This window comes from Myotis brandtii, unplaced genomic scaffold (genome assembly GCF_000412655.1).
Source record: "Myotis brandtii unplaced genomic scaffold, ASM41265v1 scaffold123, whole genome shotgun sequence".
NCBI lineage: Eukaryota > Metazoa > Chordata > Mammalia > Chiroptera > Vespertilionidae > Myotis > Myotis brandtii.
In genome coordinates this window covers 13,217,359-13,237,215 of record NW_005354291.1, presented here as the reverse complement: position 1 = coordinate 13,237,215, position 19,857 = coordinate 13,217,359, and the positions used below count along the sequence as shown (strand labels likewise).

The 19,857-nt window shown below is 38.5% G+C and overlaps 1 protein-coding gene across 10 annotated transcripts in view; it reads left to right on the top strand.

The window, feature by feature from the left end:
- The window catches only part of MAP7 (microtubule-associated protein 7), a 123,983-nt gene that overhangs the window by 29,084 nt on the left and 75,042 nt on the right, over positions 1 to 19,857 (top strand). The window contains exons 1-2 of one of the 10 annotated variants that reach the window (XM_014533865.1): positions 7,142 to 7,335; positions 11,508 to 11,564. The exons of 8 other annotated variants lie outside the window; for them this stretch is intronic. In XM_014533865.1, coding sequence (XP_014389351.1) covers positions 11,549 to 11,564 — 16 coding nt within the window. In that variant the 5' untranslated portion in view covers positions 7,142 to 7,335; positions 11,508 to 11,548. Of the gene's footprint in view, positions 1 to 7,141; positions 7,336 to 11,507; positions 11,565 to 19,857 lie in introns of those variants that run through there. One more of the 10 variants, XM_014533863.1, reaches the window with a different exon arrangement.

The window sequence follows — 19,857 nt, the reverse complement described above, 5'->3', positions numbered from 1 at the left end:
AGTGTCATGAAAAGATACAAAGTTTACTCTTGGAAAGTAGAAAAATGGCCTTAATTTGGAACCTTTTCGATGTTACCAGGGACATTAGAATCTACTAGAGACATGTTCCTATTAAAATCAGAAATCTGAAGAAAATTGCAAAAAGAGAGCAGTGGTGAAGGAAAAAGCATGGACTTTGTAGGGATCGACACAGGTCATGCGAAAATGTAAAAATTCCTAACTGTATATCGCGTGTGTCTTCTATAATGTTTCATAGCTATTTCTCATAGCATATGAGAACCTAAGAAGTGCCTGGCATGGCACACAGCAAGAATCAATACAGATTTGTTGCTTGACAGGAAGAGACACTATTTTCTATTTTATAAGCAAAGTAGGATTTTATATTAGTGATAATTTGGGTGGGGGAGCACATACTATTTATAAAATAAATGTAGAATCATATTTGCTTTCACTATATCTGATGATACAAAAAAAGGGGGGGGGGAGAAAATCTTTCTTAAAAGACAGCCAAAGTAGTGTCACCACCATCTTCAGAGGTGAAAAAAATGAATAAAAATGTGAGAGAAGCTAATACTTAGCATATGTCTTTTTTTCAAAAGTGGAAAAGCTTGTACAGGAATATTATCTAAAAGCTACCTGAAACTTTTAAAAAGGGATTTTGAAAATTAAATCAGTTATAGAAATTTGCCTTTTGTGAAATAAGTTATAATTTTCTAAATATGAACACAATGTGAAAGTATGTAAAGTATAAGCTGCCCCTTTATCTTAAGGCTTGTCTGTTTTGAGAGGTTGTTTTGTTTGTTTGTTTGTTTTGTTTTGTTTTGTTTTTTTGAGAAACCTTTTTCCCAGAATAAGTATGCCTCTTACCAGGACTTTCAGCTCCACATTAGCCCAAGAAGTGAGTGCCCGTATTAGTGGTACAACCTCAAGCATCTTTTCTACCATCACTAACAACAGGAGCACAGAAAATGTTGAACAGAAATAGTCTCCAGGCATCTCTTACGAGTGACTGCTGAAGTATTTTAAATGTAATGTGCATTTTTCTAATAAGAGAACTAATAAATATTGAGACATTTAGAAAATGCAAGAAAGGATTAAAGTTGTCTTTAAATCAGACGTGTTCCCACCATCTACTTAGAGCTATGTTAACATTTTGATATATGTTCTGGCCTTTGTAAACTCTACAAAGTGTGTGTATTTACAAACTTGTATTATTGCACATTATGGTTTTACAACCTGTTTTCTTTCCACTTAGTGTCAGAAGCATTTTTGAAACATTCTTCTAAAATAGCTAAGATTGATATCCTGTTATTTGAGTTTTCTGTGGATTTTATGGGCAAATAAATGATGGTTTATTGTTTCAAGTGGCATTTCTGTGACTACTGGTGATGATAAATATTTTTACATGCTTGTTAGCATTTCCCTTTCTTTTGTGAATTGCATGTCTATTTTTCTGCTGTTTCCTATCGGGGTGTTTAATCTTTTTCTTTTTATAAATAAAAGATACCGACCTTTTTATGGCCACACATGTTACAGATACTTTCCCCATTTTAGCATTTGCAATTTAACATTGTTAGGGATTTTTGTTGTTTGTTCGTTTAAATCTTTGTTGTTTTGAGAATGTTGATTTCAGAAATCTCCCTGTTTCACAATTGAATTGGAGATGGTGGTAGGGAGTTTAGTCCGATCCATGCTAAAATGGCTTCAAAGGCCCAAGTGTGACCCCTCAACTATAACCGCATACATTGTGAAGACCCTGCAAACTCTGCTCTGGGACCCTGGGGCACCGCAGCCTCCAAGCTGGGCAGGATTGACCAGCTCAGAGGCACTCAGCCTGCTGCGCCCAACTAGGTCAGTCTGTAGTGGCTCTGACAGGCTGCGGGCTATTTTTGTCCATGTTTCTCCTGCTTATGAAAATTAGAATTGAGAAAAGCTACAGATGCTTCCCATATGGTTGCTATTAGAGAAATGATGTGCAGAGATTTTAATCTGGAAAAAAAAAAGCAGAGTAGGTACACCCACATGATCTATTATTAGAGATGTAAAGGGCGGCGAGGGAGACCACCAGCTACGACACCTGCACTGCTTCTGTTTCCAGGAGGCCGCTTCGTCTTCTGGTGACCTCTGACCTGTCCTGGTGATCGCCGAGGGTGGAGAATCCTGGCTGGTTAATGATTTTGCCCGCCTCCTGATATATTACTTTATGAAGGATTTGAATGTAGTGTTTTCCCTTTTCTCCCCCCTCCCAATGGAATTTCCCCCCAAATACACCTCTTAGCCTTTTGCATACTTTTGTGATTTCCCACTGACTTCGGTGCACTGAGCAAGATAGCTGCTCAGTTTTTCCTACGTCCAGGATTTAGAGAGAGAATTTTCATTCACAATCAGTTATCCTTGTTCTAAGAGCAGTTTGTTTAGCTATAGCAGTGAACAGGCTGTGATGGGTTATCACTCTAATTGATCCATTAGATATACTTGGTGTTTCACAGGGTTATAGGAAGAGGAGAAAAATGTTCATCCGCAACAGACTTGTGGAGCCCACTAATGGAGTTTAATATCTATTTTTGTCATCTGTAAAAGTGCATTATGGATTCATATTTTAAAGAATAAAAAAGTCAGTGGGATTGAGCATTAACTCATCAAATTTAGTTACCATCTATTAAGGCAATCAGGTGACTTCTAAATTTGATTTCCCCTAAATTTCCGATCAATGTGCTTATCCCAGTACATTTGATCTACAAAGAGAATTTACTGCTACATTTGTGTCCATTTTATGAGCAATGTCCTGTTGAGCACTTAACTTGTGCCTAGTGCAACTGAAGAACTGATTTTTAATTTAATTTAAATAGTCATGTGTGACTGGTGGGTATTGTAGTGGACACTACAGTTCTAGAGAGTAAATGACTTGCTCCATGTCACCTACGTACTAGGGACAGAAACCAAATGGGATCCCTTTTGATAGAGCATTCCAGCGTAAATTAACTCAGTCAACTTTATTCCTTTCATAGTAGCTATGTAGAGCAACTAGGTCTTCATCCCTGTGTGTGTGTGTGTGTGTGTGTGTGTGTGTATTCATTCATATATTTGTTATTACATATACACACAAGCCTCTCCTGTTTTCTGAGGAGTGCAAAATAATGCTGGATCACACAATTTTCTGTGGAATAAAGCTTTGTTAAAAACAAAAACACTACTGGATATCTCATAATCTCAGAATTCTTGCTGAAGCTTAAAAGTTCCTATTTTATAAGAACCGGTTTCTCTATTAGTAGCCCAAAGTTAAGAGGGAATAGTAGGAAAGGGGGAAAAAAGGAAGCAGGTGACAAATGAGCAGATTTGATGAGAGAGAAAATGCTGAAGGGCAGGAGCCTCTGCCACGTGTTCCCCTGTTAAGGGTGCTCTGCAGACTTAAGGATAACAGTGGGGACTCAGGTTGGAGCAAAGAGCTGACGAATCATCGCCTCTACCACAGAGCAGTTGGAGGAGGCCTCTCAGACAAGCAGCTGGTCATTGAGATGAATACGCATAAAAAAATGGAAGAAGGTAGACTCCTCAGTTTTCCTGAAACTATTCTGTAGTCTAGTTTATAATTCAAGTCCCCTTACGAAATATGTGCCGTGTTTTATATTAATTACAGATTATTATGTAAGATCTACTTTAAAATTTTTTATTTACCTTTAATTTCTTAGGATTTGTGTGCTTATTAAAACTTATAATATTTGAAGAGTGATTTCCATTTCCTTAATTCAGAATTATAGACTATCCTTTCTGCCTTCATCCATCTGCCAGTATTCTACATTGAAATAGTTTTGCTGTGTATTGAAAATGAAACCAAAATTGGACTGACACACCGAGGCCTTGAACTTGAGAAAGAACAATGCGGGGTGGTGTTGGAAATGTGCCTCTTTCTGCGATAGTTACAGTGTCAGATGATGCGTCATTGATGGTACCCACTGCTCCATGCACCAAACATAGACATCTCCTTGAGCCGCTTGTCATATACAAGACCCTTTATTCTCGTTCCTCTCTCGTTAGCATTCAGCTGTTTTTCCGGATGAATACAGCCCCAGTTAGTTACAAACTGTCGTTCCCAAGGGAAGAATGGTGCCCTGTCTCCACACAATGTCACCTCCTGCCTTTCCCTGCCTGTCTTCTCTGCTTGCCATACCAGTCATTTCTCATCAGCAGGCGACCCTGGCCTGATGCTTCCTGGGCACTCGGAAGTGGGAAGTCACCCAGGCAGAGGGCAGATAGAGTCTGCCACTCACTAGCTTCCACAGGTTACTTTACACGGTATATCTGAGTTTTCGCATCTTAAAATTGGCATGAACATAGGGTTTGTGAGATTAGACCAGTTCATACATGTAAAGGCCCTGAGAAGCATGCCTGACCTATGACAGGCGATCAATAAGTTTAAGTATGTCATTTATGGGAGGAAGAATCTATAGTTCAGAAGGCAGAGTCTTCTTCCGTTGGCCCCTCTCTTTCCCATCTCTAAATCCCAGCTATGCCCACTGCTGATCGCAGTGCCCTGGATGGGCGCCACCGCAGGGGAGGCGCTGCAGAGGCTTCCTGAGCAGCTGATGGAAAGTGGAGATAATACAGCTCATGGAACCCAGCCAGACGAAGGGAGATGCTTCTTCAAGTGGCAGCATGTTCACAACTGATGGTGAGAGGAAAACTGAGTTCAGGGGAATGCAACCGAATGCAGTTGTTTCAAGGCTAGGCAAGCAGCGGTGGTGCCGCTAACATGGTGAGAAAAGCCACAGTGAGACCATGAAGAGCAGGTGTCTTGTGCTAAGGGGGCTGGAGTGGATCCCAAGGAAAATTGAGGCATCCAAAGAAATTATGTGATCAGATTTGCATTCTAGAAATATTAATCTCATAGCTGTGTTGGGTGATTGTTTTTGGAGGTCAAGCTTTGGAAGGTATAGACTACCTAGGAGCCTCTCCTAACAACTTTTTGTCCCCCCAATACTGGGTGTTTCTAATCTTCAGTGAACTGGAAAGTACAAAGCTGAGATAGGTACATTTGAGTCTGAAGAATATATAGATTTTGAAGGAGGGAATGAAAAGTTTTTTTGTGTTTTTTTTTTTTTTTTTTTTTGCTAATCGGAGTTACTTTTTGTTTGTTTGATAAATTCATGGTTCCTGTCTTTGTTTACAGTTAAATGAGCTACCAGGTAATTTAAGGTATCAGTCCTAACATGGTGCCCAACTGAATCCATGGGTGTGGAATTATGGAAATAAGTTAATATCTTGATAACATGCCTCAAAAATTCCTGAAACTAGTAGCCAACATGTTTCTTATGTTAGTGCTTATGCTGTCGCATGGATTTGGTTGCTTTGATTGGACAGAAGTAGAGAATTCTTCCACTTCTTCCGACATTTAGGCAGTATTTGAGTACCTTCCAGCTACTGTACCAAACATGAGCCCAGGGGGGCACGTTGGGCATGGTTATGAGAACAGCTTTGAGAACATTGACCAGCCTTTCCAGCAGAGTCAATCCCACATCCCTCTTAGCAACATTAAGGTCTACTCAGAACAACAACAACCACCACCATAGAGCAGTGCAGCAGTTGAAAGCACTTATATTCTAAGTGTCTGTGTTTATATCCCCCAGTCTAGCCCTGCTCGGGGAACAAGGTCACCATGGATTTGGAGACACTAGGGCTGTGATTTTTTGTTTCTTGACCAGAAATAATTTTGTCTCCCAGGGGATATTTGGCAATGTCTGAAGACATTTTTTGATGGACTCAGTTCTGGGGAGGAGTGTGTGGCCAAGGTGCCATTAGATATGGCAGATGAGGCCAGGGATGCTGCTAAACTTCCTAGAACACACAGGACAGCATCCTCTCACTCCCTTGCCACCCCCAGTAAGCAGTCATCCCATCTAAAATGTCGGTAGTACCATGTTGGAAACCCTGCACTGGAGATATTTATTGTCTATATTTATACAGGCTATTTTTAAAAAAAATAAAAGCAACTGGTTAAAGGGAGTGATAGTACTTAGGCAGCTGTGATGCTGGAACCCTGGAAGTGTTGGAATGGTGCTGGACTACACCTGACATTCCACTGGCTCCTACTAAGTAGTCTGTGGTTCCGAGGGCATTAAAAAGGTTCATTGCCAAGTCCGGTGGGCGCTTGATCCTCCTACATCTTAGATATCCTGTGTCCAGTTTCTTTACTGGTTCAAGTCCTACCACTCAGAGAGGCTTGAAAGCAGTTATTTTTTTCTAAACATTGAATTTCCTTTTCCAAAGCAGGCCCATTGCTCACCCAAACTAATTTAAGTTAATTGGTTTTAATCAAAGTACTCTGGCCCCCATGTCACATGTTTTTAAATTTGATAAGGGCACAGTGAGGACTTGACATCCTTTTTTCATTCCCTCCCTATGTCTGCTCCTAGACAAAAAGTCCTTTTAAAGACAAGCCTACGGTAAAGTTGTGATAGAAATGTCGAATTCAGTTTATAATGCAATTTATCATGAGCTGGAAAAAGATAAATTCTGAGGATCTATACTTAATTTACCTAGAAATAATTTCTAAAACATTTACGTTTATATTCATTTATTCTTCCTCTACTCTTTGAAGGCCTTCAGAATTTTCAACCCTTGCTAAAGCAAGTCAATCTTCTGGACCTTTTGAAGGGCAGTGAAACTTCATTTCATGCATTTTTTTCTACAGCTCTCTGTCTGTTCTCAGTGAAGGGAGAAAAAGAACAGAGGTCTCTCTGCTTGACTAATTCTTAATGATCACCCTTTTCAGATGCTTTTGGTGTGGGAACAAAATCGGCCATAATCTTCAGGGTTTTAAATGTCATTTTTAATACATCAGGAAACCAAAAGGCAGAAGAGTCCGGGAACAGAGCAAATAACATTTAGATGATTTTGGTAAGCAATTAACTTTTTTAATATAGGTTTAATGCACATCCTGTTTGGGGCCCCAGCTGAGTTTGAATCCCTGAGATCAAACTGATGTTTAGCAACCATTTCTTAGCCAGGAAAGGCCTCCCCTGCTCCCAGCCCACACCCATTTGAGCGTCATTGGCTCTTTTGAACAGAAGCCTTTCTCGGTTTTTGCTTGGTTCAGTGAACAAGGTTACTGTTTAAAAAACAGTGGCTGTAGAGTTGCATGTCTCGTCACCCTTTGCCTGTCTCCTGAGTGTACCTCGAGCTGTGTGAGAGATAATACTTGGGACTATTAAATGGCCCCGTCCCTGATTCTTTGGTCTTTGCCTGGCTGAGGAGCGCAAAGCAAGAGGAAGACATGCAGATATGTTGCAGAATAATCAAGAAAGAAGGATTTTAGGATGGAAGACACTAAGCTGGACTGTAAGTTCTTGGGCTTAAAATGTGTTTTGAAACTCTTAATAAGGGAATACAGGAATTGGGCACTCTTTAAACCAGTTTTGACAAATTAACACTTTCAACAGGTGCACAGTAGGAAATCTTTTAATAGATCCTTTTGTTTTGGGGGGAAAACCTTGTTGGTTTTAATGTTCATAGAAAAAGCAGTGGAAATTTTAATGAAATTATTTACTCTATTATGTTCTAGAGATAATGGATTTATATTTTGTCTTCGTTGTCCTGGAGCCTCTATAAAAATTAAAGGCAAACCACTGTTATTCTCCATGTTCCCACCTTTTATTCTTTTGGCAAAAAGAGAAAATTCTTAAAAACTCTTAGGATCTTCTTAAAGAAAGGACTGGATTGAGGCAGTAGCAAGCTACACGCATAGTTACGCTGTTATCCAAAGAAAAGTTTTGGACATAATTTATTGATGATTTCATAAGGTTCCTAGTATTGGTATCTGGATCAGATCAGGAGATTTTGAAAGATGATTGCTTTTCTGTTTAGAGGGATGTTTGTAGGGAGCTCTGTTTTAACTTTGCTCACCAGAATGCTTCCACTTTCATAGCATGTAAGAACTCAATCACATGTGGGCTTTACCGAGAAAACTATGGTCATCGGAATCCTATGTGCTTCATTTTGGAGGGGTATTTTTAATCACCTTTTAAGCATCATAAAGCTGCTTTATTTACTAAATAACTTGCCCTTTTAAAATATTATATATCTTCATTTTCATAGGTAATATTTTCAAATTTTAGAATAAAAACACATCTGATCTAGGAAAGAAATATGTCATATATAAGGTCAGTATCCAATAAACATTAGGAGATAGCTTTTGGTGTCAATAGTGGTTTGCTTTTGGTATGATTATGAAACATAAAGTCAGAGTGACATGTTAGAAACATCCCTGGAACTGGATCTGAGTCTGCCTTTTAGCTCTGACCCTGGTTCTGTGACTTTAGACAAGTTATTTTTACTCTATAAGTGTGTCAGTGTCCTCACTGTGCAATGGGAATAATCTCTAATTTGTAGGGCTGTGTATACATTAGAGAAGAAGTGAAGTGCCTCACCTAATGCCTGGTTTTCCAGGTGTTATTATGTGTATTTGTTCAGTTAAGTCACTCTCAAATTCATTTTGTACTTAATGAGTCTGTTTTATGGAGACATATCTTTCTATACAGAAAGCATATTTACATACGGTATTCAAGTATTAGCAGAAGACCGTTGATGCATAATAAGCTCTGAGTTCATAATGACTTATAGAAATGTGCTAAAATAAGATTGCTTGAGTTGATTAAAATACGGGTTACTCAGTAAGAAAATTGGGTAAATGTCCAATAGATAAATTTTAAATAGAGGGGAAATATTTTTATAAATCCAGATAATTAATCAAAAAATCTTAGATAAGTGGTTTAAAAATAATAAATTTTTCTAAGATGCTGGATTATGGCTTACTTGTCCAGTGTCCATCTTTTAGTTTGACATATAGTAGACCTTGGAAAAGTAGGAAACATAGAGGCTTATTGTTTCCATAAATTAAAATTTCAATGTGAAAACATGACTTGGGGGTGGAGAGGAAGGGGGAGCTGTGCTCTATACACTTCGCATGGCACCCCTTGATCATTCAGGAAAGTCCATACAGCTGCAGGGCAGACCCTGTTTTCATCATCAGGCTGCTCTGGAGTAATTGTGATAAGATTTAAGAGTAACCTCTCCCCCCGCCCCCCTCCCCCCATCTCCAACGCCCCAGAAGAACTGCTTTCTATCCTTATTTGGCCTATTCTCACCTTAGCAGTTATCACTAGCTGAAGCTATAGTGTTCATCGTCTGTCTCCTCACACTAGAATGTCCACCTGATGCGGCCAAGGAATCTTGGCTGTTTTGTTCACTGCTGCGTCCCAAGCGCCTACTATCGTGCCTGGCAACCAATAGGCACCTCATCGATCTGTCACATTAATGAATCAATATCTAGTCTTCAGTAGGGCAACAAAGCCACACCTACTCTCTTTATAAAACACACAAAATAACAGAAACAAGAATATTGTTTTATGTAAAAACCAAGGGTCTTACTGCAGTAGAACATGATGATTTTTTTTTAATGGTTGACAAAGCACTAATGATTTGTTTCAGCTTTTGGAAAAAATAAAAGAAAAAATCAGCAGGAAATGTTTCTGTTTCCTGTGACAGATGATTAACCGTGTGCCTAGCAGAACAGAAAACCAAAAAGTGGATTTCCTTGGTGAGAAGGAATTACATGAAGGACTCTAGAAAACATAATCTGTGATAAAATGCCTGGTCCCAGGCCACAAGAGACCCCTCCTCTGAGCCCCGGGCGAGGTCAGAACTCTGCTCAGAAGGGGCAGCCCTTTCCACACACTCAGTGAAAACCACACAGCCAGGCAAACCCAAGCGTCTTCACCAGGAATTTTATGTTGGCATATTTTTCTAGAAGCTAAACGTTTTGTTAAATCACCCACAAAACACTCGTGATTCTCAAACTTACGTAGAATCTATACCTTTATCAAGAATGTTTTAGAGTCAAAAAGCAGATTTCCACACGCAGCTCAAATACTGTGTGACCACAAGCAAATCCTTTAACCTCTCTGAACTCCATCCCTCCCCTATAAAATGACAATAGTCATACCTACCAACTCAAGTGAAGATGCTCAAATGATTAAGCAAAAACCAAACCAAACCAAAACAAAAAAAAAGACGGCCAAGTGAGTTTATAACCAAGAAAGTGACTTTTAACCCATACAGCAAATTATAGTCTTACTCGAAACTAAAAAATAATGCAAGTTCTTTCCTTAAATGATCATTTAAAAACTCTATGACTTTAAATACATTATATATTTGTCAAAATACCATTAACGGAGGGTGGGGTGGGGGCAGAAACCAAAACAGTAAAAAGACTACGGACATTTGTAATGCCATGCTTAGAAAAAAATTTTTTTTAGAAAATACTGTAGCATGGTGGTTAAGATACTAGGTTTTAACGTCAAATCAATGTGGATTTTATTCACGAGTTAGACATTAACCTTAGACAAATTGCTTAACTTTTTCAAGCCTTGGCTTTCATCTCCGTGCAGTGGGGAGGATATTGCTTACCATGCAGACTCACTGTGAAGACTACATGAATGAGACAGTGTTTAGCACATCTGGTACAGTCTGGAACATAATAGATGTTCAGTAAATGACCATCATGGTTGTGGTTATTAATTCTCTATACACATCATTCCGTATATGATTTGCCTTTTAAATGATATAGGATCAAACTTCTAAAAATATATTAATTGGCCACTTTACTCTTTATAAAAATCTGGTAGAAATTTATCCAGAGAAAATGCTTCTCTGATGTTCCATAACTTTTACTTTTCTGAGCCTGATGATATTTAGATTGGGTGATCTTTGAAATAAGCATCAATGCAATTGAACTTTTCAGTACCATCATTCACTTGCCTAAACCTCCTGAGAGCTCAAAGTATCTTAGGTTAAATGGAGTAACTTCCTCCTTTATAACAAAATACACATATTAATAAGGAAAGAGCACTGGCAGGGGTGTATCAAGGACAGAAGTGAAAAATTCTCTTTCTAGGAAATGTGTGTTGCGAGTAAATCTTCTACGCTGTCCAGCCAGAGTTGCTCAAGTTCAGAGATAAAAATCTGCTGGATATGTTCTAGAAATAAAATGAAAGAACAGAGGCAAACTTCAATCAATTAAGAAGGGCGTTAAGGTAGTAACACCTTGTCACAAATCTAAAGATGTTACTTTCAATTTCCAAGATTTACCACTTATCACTTAAGATGCAAATCACACATTGAAAGCCACCAATCCTCTTTCGTAGCATTTCACTGAGTCATTCACAATGTCTGCTGAGTATTGTCTGAACCAAAATTTGCAAGCGTTGGTATGCTATCTTGACATTATACTTTGTTTTTCTTATCAGAACCTCAAGGTGACATGAATAAATAACTTACAATTGAACAATAGGCCAGTTTCAAAACATAGGTTAAGTTTTTAATACATGAGAATCATTCTTAATTAGAAGGCACTATTCTACAAGACCTATTCTATTTAAAAAGATAGTGCCATAATCCATTTCTGGATCATAATCTGTTATATTATACAAATTTTTCTTGGTTTCTTATCACAGACAGAATGAAATAACACTGCCTAAACAGCAAGTAACATGTGATGGAGAACCAAGAAGGTAAAAGTTAATATTTAAGCTTTCCACTTGCTTGATCTAAGATTAACAATGCCGAGTTTTCATGGTTTTTTGTAACACAAGAGTTACAAAAGTACTGAGTCAAAGTTTAACATTTTTTTAAGACTTCTTGATTTGAATTTTGTATTTCTGATAATCAAAATACATAATTTAAATATGGAAGCATTTAAGTATGATGCTTTTATAATTCAGGGCTATTAATACTAGTCAATAATCATGGTCACAGTGTGTCATTCAGGAATTTTAGTTGGATTCAGATTAGGTGAAAACATCAAGAACTAAATGAAAGCTGTTTACATACATGAGTATATCTATACAAATGTGAGAGTTCTCTTAGTTATCAAATATATGGAGTTTGGCATATTTGTAAAACATTCTTAAGTATATTCTTAAATATTTATGTATTTTCTTAAATATCCTTAAAGGTGTACAGTTTGTGTTAGGAATAAGATGGGGCCTTTAAGGTAACTCTCTGTTGTGTCAGGGTTTTTTTCTGTTGTTTTCTTAAAATATATTTTTATTGATTTCAGAGAGGAAGAGAGAGGGAGAGACAGATAAAAACATCACTGATGAGAGAGAATCATTGAGCATCTGCTCAGGCGTGCCCCCCACTGGGAATCTAGCTCACAACCCAGGCATGTGCCCAGGCCAGGAATTGAACCATGACTTCCTGGTTCATAGGTTGATGCTCAACCACTGAGCAACACGGCCAGGCAGGTGTGTCAATTTTGTATAGTGTTTTAGACTTTTCGTAGACTTCATACTGGCTGTAACCAATAGCAACTAAGTTGATTGAAGAAACCTTGTGCCCTGACCTGTGTGCTCAGTGGTTAGAGCGTTGGCCCGCACATCGAAGGGTCATGGGTTTGATTCCCAGTCAAGGGCATGTACCTGGGTTGCACGTTGGATCCCCGGCCCCTGTCAGGGCACATGGGGGAGGCAACCAGTCAATATGTCTCTCTCACATCAGTGTTTCTCTCTCTCTGCCTCACCCTCTCCCCCTTCCCCCCTCCTTTCCATTCTCTCTAAAAATCAATGGAAAAAATATCTTCGGGTGAGGATTAACAAAAAAACATAAAGAAAGAAATTCTGCCATGGGAACCTAAGAGGTGCACCCACCTTAGAATGCGTGAAATGGAAATGATGTGTTTTTATGAGGTCTAGAGAAGAGCTGTGTTCTTCAGGAGCTATTAATTGTGCTGTACGTTTAGAGCAGTTAATATATTTTTTTTAATTCTGTGATAAATCTTGGACTTCGCTTTGCTGTGTTGTGTGTTAAGTCAGCTCCCTCACAGCAAGGGATGAGCTCTGTGGTTCATGATGCTGGATGAGGCCAGGTTCTACAAGTCACCGCCCAGGAAATGGTAAATTTGCTTGTAATAAGAGGTGGGGATGGGACAGAGGACCCTTTCCACCTCGAAGAACTCAGACAATCTTTGAAATGAAAAACAGCAGGACACACTTGTTTCCTTTCGTTTTCTGTGATATGTAAATGTTTTTTGGTGAAGAATTAGGGAGATAAACCCATTTCTAGTGACAAAAATAACTTTATTTTTCAATCATCTTTTTGTAAGCATGCTTCTTAGTTTTTTTTTTAATATCTGAAATTCTCAATGTGTAACAAAGCATTCCAGAAAGTTTGGCAAAAACAGGAAAGGAAAATCACCATAATCTTGTCATCCTAATGTACCTTTAGCAATTTTTGTGTATTCCCTTTCAGTATCAATTCGTATATTTAAAATCTAATAATTTTTATTGTCATATTATGAGCAGTTATTCATGGTACAGCCTACTTTTATTTTAGTACTTTTATTTTTACTAATTAGGTAATAATCCATGGAAGAATTTCCCCTCGTTGACCATTGTTGCTTTTTTACAGTTATAAGTAGTTGTTGGGGAGAAAAAACTTTTCCTTCACTCTCTTTGGTTAAGTGCCTGGCAGCCTGTGAATTAAATTAACAAAGGACAGATGAACAAGAGAAAAGGCACACATTTTTATTCATTTCTATGTGCCCAGGAGTTCACAGAAAAGAAGTGAATTTTAACAAAGGAAACAGGGATTAGGGCTTCAGGGAACAACAAATTGTGGGGAGGTACTAGGAACTACAGAGAGATAACTAATGGAAGCTAAGGGTTAATGTAATAAGGTTTCTCTCTGTCACTAGTTACCGTTAAAATTACGTGGTCTGTCTTTGTTGGCATAAGTAGCAATAATAAATTATTTAGGCTGAATGTTCTGAAGCTGTTTTTTCACTCAGTTGCCTTATTTTATTTTAAAGTTCATTATTTTACCAAATGCAGTCAAAATTTTTGACCAGCCCTGGCCGGTTAACCCCAGCCCAGTGGTTAGAGCATTGGCCCAAAGACTGAAGGGTCTTGGATTCGATTCCCTATTAAGGGCACATACCTCGGTTGCAGGCTCCATCCTTGGCCCTGGTCCGGGCATGTGCAGGAGGCAAACAATTGATGTGTCTCTCTCACATCTCTCTCTCTCCCTCTCTCTCTCTCTCTCTCTCTCTCTCTCTCTCTCTCTCTCTTTCTCTGTTTCCCCCTCCTCCTCCCCTCAACTCTCTCTTTAAAAAAATCAATGCAAAAAATATCCTTGGGTGAGGATTAAAAAAATTTTTTTTTTTTTATCAAATGCTCCATATGGACATAAAGCAGCAGTTCTCAACCTGTGGGTCGCGACCCCTTTGGCGGTCGAATGACTCTTTCACAGGGGTCGCCTAAGACCATCCTGCATATCAGATATTTACATTACAATTCATAACAGTAGCAACATTACAGTTATGAAGTAGCAACGAAAATAATTTTATGGTTGGGTCACAACATGAGGAACTGTATTTAAAGGGCCAGAAGGTTGAGAACCACTGACATAAAGACTAAAAAACACACACACACAAATTAATTCACCAGAATTTATCTCGTAGGAAAGAGGTGAGAATCCTGATGGCTAAAATAATCATAATAATAAAATAACTTTTCTCCTGTTTTGGGAAGGAAGTCTCTTTATTTCCACATTTATCTAGTTGCAGGAAGACCTCTCACTAATTCCGGAAAGTAATTCGGTAGCCTGCTGGCTTCCAGAACCCTTAACTCCCTCCTTGAACACTGGCTGGATTTTCAGAAGGTGTATTATGACACATTCAAATCAAGGAATTTTAGGGCTGTCACCATCAGCTAGTTTACATTTGGTAAGAATCTTAAGCAGTGCATTTGAAAACTCTAAAGTAGCTTTGATTTATTATAAATTAATGACATAGGATGTTCATTAATTATTAAGCTTGGTTGAAATTTGCTGAATGTTGTACACAGGTCTTGCAGCCAATAGCTGTCATCAGAATGATTTGAAATTATACCCAGGAGAAAAATAGAAAGGTTTTTGCCTCCATGCATTTGCAGTTGCTTGCTGGTTTTATAGTAACCTTCAAAAAATGGGATATTGATTTGTGCTACTTAGCTCTCCTCTTCCGAGAAAATTTAGCCACTTTGGGGGGGAAATGTCGTATATCCCAAAAAAGCCTCTCTTGAAAATAAGAATTTAATTAAGATACTGATTTTACACTGAAGTATTAAAATCTTAATATTTTAGTAGGATAGGTACATTATCCCATGGTGGGAATTACATTCCATTAAAAAATCTGCATTTATGATGTGGTAGGGGTAAAATTGTTATTTAAAAACAAATTAAATGAAGAAATCTCCTTGGAAATAAATATTGGATTCTAAGTTGTTTTAGTTGTACTGTTTTTCTTCCTAGAGTTGTGTCCTGAATTGTGTTGGTGGGAAGAACCAAAGGCTTAACGGAAGCCCCACTGATTTTGAATAGCATTTATTCAGGCTCCTTTGTTACATAGTTACCATAGAACTGTTCTTTCCTTTCAGAGTTCTTATCCCAGTTTATGATGTAACCTTCATCAGGGTGGTCATTTGGTGGATGCCTATGACCTGTAGCCTTAAGTCCCATGTGGACAGGCTGATGCCTGCTCCCAACCACCATTGTATCCCCAGGGCCTAGCACGTTGGGCATAAGCACTCAGTACAGTGGGCAGTTGGAAAGGATGGACGGAGAAGGATTGTTTCATTAAATTTTTTAATCCTCACCCAAGAATATGTGTGGTTTTTTTTTTTGATTTTGAGAGAGAGACAGAGAAGGGGAGAGAGAGAGAAGCATAAAGTGAGAGAAAAACATCTATCAGTTAACTCCCGTAAGGATATCAGACCCACAACCTAGGTATGTGCACTGACCTGGAATCGAACTCACAACCTTTTGGTTAATGAGAGGGTGCTTCAACTGAGCCACCCGGCCAAGGCAAGAAGGATTCTTTTAGTCATGAAGCCTCTTTAAAGGTAATAAAATATGAATAGTTGTGTCTTTCTTTCTCAACAACTGATTGAAAGGATCGTTTTACTACTTTTCCTTCTGTATCTTGGATCTCTCAGACATTGCTATAACTCCGTTTTGTAGAATGGGAATGCTTGATGAGAATTCATTGTTCTTTAACCATCACAGCCTTGTAAAAGGATTGACTCTCATCACACATACAAAGGTTTAAATAACAGTGTTGTCAAGTGGACCTTGTTGCAGCGAAGCGCATGTATGTTTCTCACTGTAGGGGAGGAAAACTTTTCCTTTTTCCCTCCTAGGTTTTTGTAGCTGGTCTAATAATTGAATTGACACAAGACAGATGAACAGGAGAAAAAAAGACAAATTTAATTTTGTGCCTACAGAGGTCTGGGATCGAAGGACTTGCTGGAGCAGGCTGTTTGTATACCTTTTAGACAAAGAAACAAATTTATAAAGAACTGACAAGACAAAGAAATGTAGGCTCCGGTACTGATTGTGAAGAAACTAAACAGAGTTTGTTTGCACGGCCTTCTCAGCCTTGAATTTTCTCTCTCTGGTGATAAGGGCGCCTCTCCACTCCCTGGAGCAGGGAGGGTACCTTTCCCCGTGAGATTTATTTCCTGCTTCAGGCAGACGAAGGAGGCTCAGAGTGTCCTTGCACCCGCTGTTTCATGAGTAACTACTTCAAAATAATCAATACGCCAAAGTGGAACATTTTGGGGTGGCCTGCCTTGAACCCCATCACCAGCACAGATCCCAGAGCATGGTTATATAAGTCCCAGAATCTGCACATTCTTTCAGAAGTCTTGAAATAGCTTATTTCTAATTGCTCGGACTTCCTTGTTTTTTTTTCCCTTCCCTTTTATATTGTGAAGGTTATTGCTTTAAAAAGTTTTGAGTGATAACTTTCAGGATAAATTGAATGAAAAGAACAGTATTTTCTCAATTTTCTTAAAGCACCAAGTATATAAGTATTTTTTTTAAACAAGGATGCTTATTCAGCCAATCTTTGAGGTTTTATTTTGTCTTAAGTATTACAGTTTAAAAACATAAAGTATAAGCCTTAGTTGAAATAATATTAAAACACATCTCTTTATATCCTATTTCTGCTGTATTGGAAAAAGGAAAGAGACGTTCTAAGAAAAGAAACAGAAATATTTAGTTTAAATTTCTTTTAAAATTTGTTTGTGGGGTATACATGTGAGAGTATGCATTTTAGTTTAAAATATGCTGATTTTGGTATAAGTGCTTAAGGTTTTGTGTGTTCTTTTTTAGCCATGGCCATTATTTAGTGTAGAAATAAGTATTAAGATATTAAAAACAGGTTGAGCATCCAGTGCATACAATACAGATTACTTTTCTAGAATGTGTGTATCTAATATGCTAAAGTTGGGACTGACCTTAAAAGGAGGTTTTACAGAAGACAATATGGCTCATTACATAGCTGTTAGTTTGACTTAATGCAGCGTTAGATTTTAGAATACACACCCACGAGAATTAGTCAACTGTATATTCTCCATAAATATAGTTTCTTGAAACTGAGCATGCGCTAACTATTGAATAATAGTGAGTACAAGATCTTGTACTCTGTGGTTCATTTCTGGCATACACTCTATGTTGACAATTAATAGTGGAATCGCATGAAAACTGAGAAACCTAACAAAGATGTATGCTTAATCAGTCAGCACATCTTGCCTCTAGAGAGTAACAGAGGGCAGGGCCAAACTTCTTCAAGAGTAATTTTAAAATAGCACGTTCATTGTTTAAGTCTATTTTTAAGACATATGATATGGTCATACCTGTATAAAAGGGAATGCCTACTTTCCTTTTTTTTTTTGTTGGACCTACTTACAGCTTATCCAAAAATGGCATCAAATTTTTAAAGGACATATTAAAGCCCAGCCGGTGTGGCTCAGTGGGTGAGCATAGACCTATGAATCAGGAGGTCACAGTTTGATTCCTGGTCAGGGCACATGCCCGGGTTGTGGGCTTGGTCCCAAGTGTAAGGCGTGTAGGAGGCAGCTGATCAATGATTCTCTCTCATCATTGATGTTTCCACCTCTCTCTCCCTTTTCCTCTCTAAAATCAATACATATATATTTTTTAAAATAAAATGAAGAACATATTAAAGAAAATATCACTATTCTATATTGCTGAAAATTATTAAGTGATGCATAAAGAGATGGTTCTCACTGACACTGACTCTGCCATATAAATTTTGAATAGGTATCAGTAGCCTGTGTTGAGTTTGTATAATTTAGCTTATAACAAATGCCTGTCCAGAAAGTCAAAGGATAAACGAGTCCAAAAAATGATTCAAACTTTATTATATTGTTTCTGGAAGATTTCACCACAAGGCAATAAAGAGTATAAAGTAACATTAAATACAGTGGCTCTCAACTTTGGTGTACATCTGATTCAACCATGATGCTTGCTAAAGGTGAAGATTCCCAGGCCCTACCCTACAGATTCAAATACTATGGGTCTGAGGTGGGGCGTACAAATCTGCATTTTTAACAAATACCCAGGTGTTTCTGATGAAGGAGGCTTGTGGGCCATACTCTTAAGAAACATTGGTCAGCCTTCAAATATTTTTAATTTCATGAGTACTAGAAGAAATTTTAAAACCATGTACCCCTTTACACTTAGAAATTGAAATACAAATTTTTTAGTTTAAAATAGTTTGTCATTTTGAAGGATGTAATTTTAGAAGAAAATTGTATAGTATATGTATGCTTTAAATATGTTTTTTATCAAAACCTTGAAGCTACAGATTTAACTCATTTATTTCATTTACCCCCAAAAGCTAATCAGTCATTTAACAGACAGCCATATCATACTTGTGACTTTGTGAACAAAAAAAGACTGATTTTATTTTTAATGAAAACCAGTATGTTAATCTGTGTTCTATGGCAATGATGCATTAATATAGACAGACAGGCAAAGAAAACCTTTTTATTTGTGTAGGGGTAGAAAAACTTTTTCTGTACCCTCTTAGATATATTAACTGGGTCCTGCAAGTAAACTTTCAAAAGACAGAGTTGCAGGAGAAAAGGCATATTTTTTTATTGATATTAATATTTTACATGCATGGGTGTCCTCAGAGAAAAGAAGTGAAAACCCAAAGAGGCTGTTAAACCCAGGGTCTTACATAGCACTAGTGGCCCGGTGCATGAAATTCGTGTGGGGGGCAGGGGGGTGTCCCTCAGCCCAGCCTGCACCCTCTCCAATCTGGGACCCCTCGAGGGATATCCAACTGCCAGCAGTCAGACATCCCTCTCGCAATTCGGGACCGCTGGCTCCTGACCACACCTGCCTGCCGGCCTGATCAACCCCAACTGCCCCTTCCTTCCGGCCTTATCACTCCTAACTGCCCACCCCTGTAAGACTGATTGCCCCCAACTGCCCTCCCCTGCCAGCCTGATCGCCCCTAACCGCCTCTGCCTCGGCCCCGCCACCATGGCTTTGTCCGAAAGGACGAAAGGACGTCCAGAAGGTCTTCTGGTCTAATTAGCATATTACTCATTTATTAGTATAGATTTTAACAAAGGGTGATAAATTGTGGAGAAGTGACTAGACAAAAGAAAAGGTGTTTGGGCACCTGAGATAGGTAAATTGTGGGAAGGCAAATATATGAGAGAAACTAATGGTGGGTAAGTGCTATTTAATAAGGTTTACAATGCAGACGCAGGTTGTCTCTGGTGGTGAGTCATTCTCCTCTTCCTGCTATGGGAAAGAAGAACACCTTTACAAATGGAAATGTGTCTCTTTCACAAAGGGAAATTTATGCCCTGCTCATTTGCCTTCAGCTCAAAATAATCATTGTGCCAAAGTGTGGCATTTTGGGGAGGCAGAGCCTGATCCCCTTCGCTTGCATAAAGCAAGACTCTGCTCCCATAGTATTTCTTGCCTGCTCTCAAGGGAACC